This window comes from Arachis ipaensis, chromosome B9 (assembly GCF_059453495.1).
Source record: "Arachis ipaensis isolate K30076 ecotype BB chromosome B9, ASM5945349v1, whole genome shotgun sequence".
Classification (NCBI taxonomy): Eukaryota; Viridiplantae; Streptophyta; class Magnoliopsida; order Fabales; family Fabaceae; genus Arachis; species Arachis ipaensis.
Window position 1 is genome coordinate 153,426,427 of NC_142444.1, and position 3,827 is coordinate 153,430,253.

Here is a 3,827-nt window from a genome sequence, read left to right on the forward strand (position 1 = left end):
TAAAATTGAAATAATTTCAAACGTTAGGGATAAAATTGAATCAAATTAAACGTTAAGGATTATTTTGAAAAATTTTGAAAATGTTAAGGACAAAAAACATATTTTACCCTAACGACAACAATAACAACAACAACAACAACAACAATAACAACCAAAGTTAGACTTACTATAACCAAGGTGGGCGTGGCCGTGGTGCAAGAGGTGGTTATGCTGCTGGCTATGAAAGAGCTCTCTAGCTATTGAAGATCTTGTCCAGTTTCCTATTTTAAGTGCCAATAATGTGAGACACTACTAGCGTCTGACATTTTTATATGTACCTTTTCCCCCTTAATTTTGGTTTTTTGCTTTGAAGCAGGAAAAAGAACAAATAATTGGATTTCCTATAACAGTAGGCATATTTAATTTTTATACTTTTAAGATGTAAATTTAGATTGTCCCTTTAAATTGATTCCTTGTTCCTTCTATAGCTTAACTCCAAATGCTTTTACTTCTAGATGCATTTTCAGTTGAATACCACGGGGTATATTGAGATTTTTGGTTCACACTTATTTATCATAACTTAAAAATTAAAAGCTATGATTCATCGCAACGTCATCTTCCATTTTGTTATTCTTTCCAAGTCACCTTCACTTTCGAATCCATCCATAAAATTATATGTTAAGTTTTTGTGCAAACTGCGCTGACAATTTTTTTTAATCCAAATTTTAGAAATCTCAATCTTAGTTTTTAAAAATTAGTGTACATTTTCTAATTAATTCTACCTTCTCCCTTTTTATATATAAAATTCTATTTACAATTAAGAAAATTTTTATTTTGCGAGTCACAACTCAAAATTGCAATTGGAAAAGCTATCAAAACTAAAATTTAATGCATCCAATATACTTTGATCATGTTGACTGTTTTTAATATATAACTCACATGTTGAATAGTAAATATCACATTTGACAAAACAATTGAAAAAAATAATTAAGAGGATCTATTCCCCATATAAACAACTTTTGAAAAAAATTCCAAGGCTCAAGAAAAATTTTGGAGACTTGGAGCATGCATCACAACATTGGCCTCTTAGAAGTTAGAAGATCCCGCAAATAATCTTTACCTAATGATTTGTGCATTTTAAAAAATCATGCACTTGCTTTCTCAACGATGCTTTCTATATTTTTATCCTTTCCGTAGGCTCTTTGGTTCCAAATGTCTGCTACTTCTTCAAAAGTTAATCCTTTTGTTTCTGGCATATAAATGATTACGAATACTATTGCAAGAACAGCTACTCCCAAAAGAATCAAGAAACTTTGGCCAAGTCCAATTCCTTCCGCCATTGAAAGGAAGCTAGTTGACATTATCACACTGCTTATCCAATTTACTGTGGCTGACATGCCAGCACATAACCCTCTATACTCTTCAGGGTATATCTCTGAGTTCATAGTCCAAGGAACAGGTCCCATTCCAGGTGCAAAGAATAAAATATACACACCCAAACCTGCAATAGCAAGCCATCCAAAAACTTGTCTTTTGTTCCCATTTCCTATAATAATACAAGACACAGAGAGGAGGATCAAGGCTCCAACCACACCCGACAAGCTTCCAATAACAAGCTTTTTCCTCCCAGCGATGTCAATTAGGTAAATGCCCAAAATTGTGCCAGCGGCATTTAAGGCTGAAACAACAAGTGACAAGAACAATGCTGATTCATTGGACTTGAAGCCCGCCATCTGGATTATTATTGGACTATAGTACATTATAACGCTAATTCCAACAAATTGTTGGAATGCTTGAAGTCCAGCTCCACAGATGAATGCTAATCTGATTTCTTTCAATTTGAACACATCACTAAATTTAACCTTGACCTTGTTCTTGCTTTCTTGCTCCAAGTGATCTTCAAGAATTGCTATTTCGTCCTCCAACCGAGGTGATGGGTAAATTTTGGAAAGCACAGTGGTAGCTTCCTCCTTCCTATTCTGCAAGTTCAAATGAATCAAAGTGTTATATACACACATATACATAATATGAGTTTAATATTTATATATTGGTAGTATAAAATATTTTATATAATTTTCTAATCAAATATGTTTTTTTGGATAAACATTCATGTTATCAATGTAAAGAATAATTATTTTTTCTGACGTGATGTTTATGTATAAAATTATTTTACACCGATAATATTTTGAATTAAAAGAAACCAATAACTGTTATATATAATAGACCTTATGGTAGAGCCATCTAGGAGACTCGGGGAAAAATATCATGAGAACCAATTGAATAAGAGCCGGTGTAGCTGCAAGTCCAAGCATCCAACGCCAAGTCCCTGGGACCTGCATACGCATAAATAAGTCGATGTTTATAAATTATAATTGAAGATATATATATATATATATATATATATATATATATATATATATATGTATATATTAGTTAATTAGCAAGTTAGTGAAGCTTACTCTTGTCAAGCCGTAATTGATGACATAGGAAAGAAATTGACCACCAGTAATCATAAGACAATTGGCACTAACTAATCCTCCTCTTATTTCTGACGGTGATACTTCCGCAATATATAAAGGAGCAGTAATGGAGGCAAAACCAACACCCAAGCCAACTAAAAAACGGCCCACTATGATAAGCATAGGATTTGGTGCCAGAGCCATTATCACTGATCCAATGATAAAACTAAGATCTGCTATGATTGTAGCAATCCTACGTCCGAAGACATCGTTAATGTAACCACCTATGGCGGCGCCAAAAATTGCTCCAACCAAGGCCATGCTAACAATTATCTCCTATAAGACAGAATATACAAAATAATACAATATGATAACCATGTATTATAGTAATTCAAAAATGCTGCATAGACCCAAAAAGTAAGCCGCATTTATTGATTTTTTTCAACTAAATAGTAAAATTTTAAATTAACTACTAGTCTTTATAATTTTTTTAATTTTCTAATTAGGTTCTTCACATATTTTAAAATTTTTTAAATGGGTCCCACACTAATTTTAAACTTGTAATCAAATCATTCTTAACCATAAATGTTAAAAAAATATTTTCATGCATCTTACTAGTAGTGAATATACCTGATCTTATTCTGTTAAGTTAAACATTTTTTAGAATAGTAAGAATATGATTACAAATTTAAAATTAGTATAAGGACCTAGTTAGTTTTTTTGAATAAAAAAATTTAATTACAAATTCAATCAAATTATATGGACTAATAGAATAATCTAACATAAAATTAATTATCAAACACTAAATCTTTTTTAGAATAGGATAATATTTTTTTTAAAGAATACTAAGTACTCTCTATATAATAGCATAGTAATTGATTTGAATATACACATAATAAAATTGATAGTAATTAAATCAAAGATATTTTGTTTCTATATGTTACCTGAAGTAAATAGCTCTTCTTGACATATTCAAACTCCTCATTTATATACAAGAGAGCACCAGATATCACACCTACAAATTAAATCAATTTGGATATTTAGTATGAAATGTTATTAATTTAAATGCATGCATTTATAATATATACGGGTATGTATATACCAGTATCATAACCAAAGAGAAGACCACCAATGCCAGCAGCAAAAGAAACTCCAACAATGTAAGAGCTTTGAAAAAATGATATTCTACGTTCTGGATACTTCTTCAAATAGTCAGAAGTTCCTGCATTCATGGACATGCCCATATCAGCCACCATTGTTGCATTACTTGCTTAATCATGTAATTGCAAGTGTTCTATTTGTGCAGATTGAAATAATAAATGAAAAAGCAATGAGTATCGATCAGCACTTTATAGTTTATATGAGAACTGATAGTTATTAAATTTAGTG

The 3,827-nt window shown here is 31.1% G+C and overlaps 1 protein-coding gene across 1 annotated transcript; it reads right to left on the minus strand.

Annotated features, from left to right (window-relative positions):
• Positions 1–1,124: 1,124 nt before the first annotated feature.
• On the minus strand, positions 1,125–3,827 carry LOC148546845 (inositol transporter 1-like). The gene is made up of 7 exons (XM_088499393.1): positions 3,541–3,827; positions 3,383–3,453; positions 3,054–3,068; positions 2,986–3,012; positions 2,439–2,774; positions 2,205–2,312; positions 1,125–1,958 (listed from the first exon to the last, which is right to left on the minus strand). The coding sequence occupies exons 1-7, from the start codon at positions 3,692–3,694 to the stop codon at positions 1,125–1,127; spliced, it is 1,545 nt and encodes a 514-aa protein (XP_088355519.1). The 5' UTR covers positions 3,695–3,827.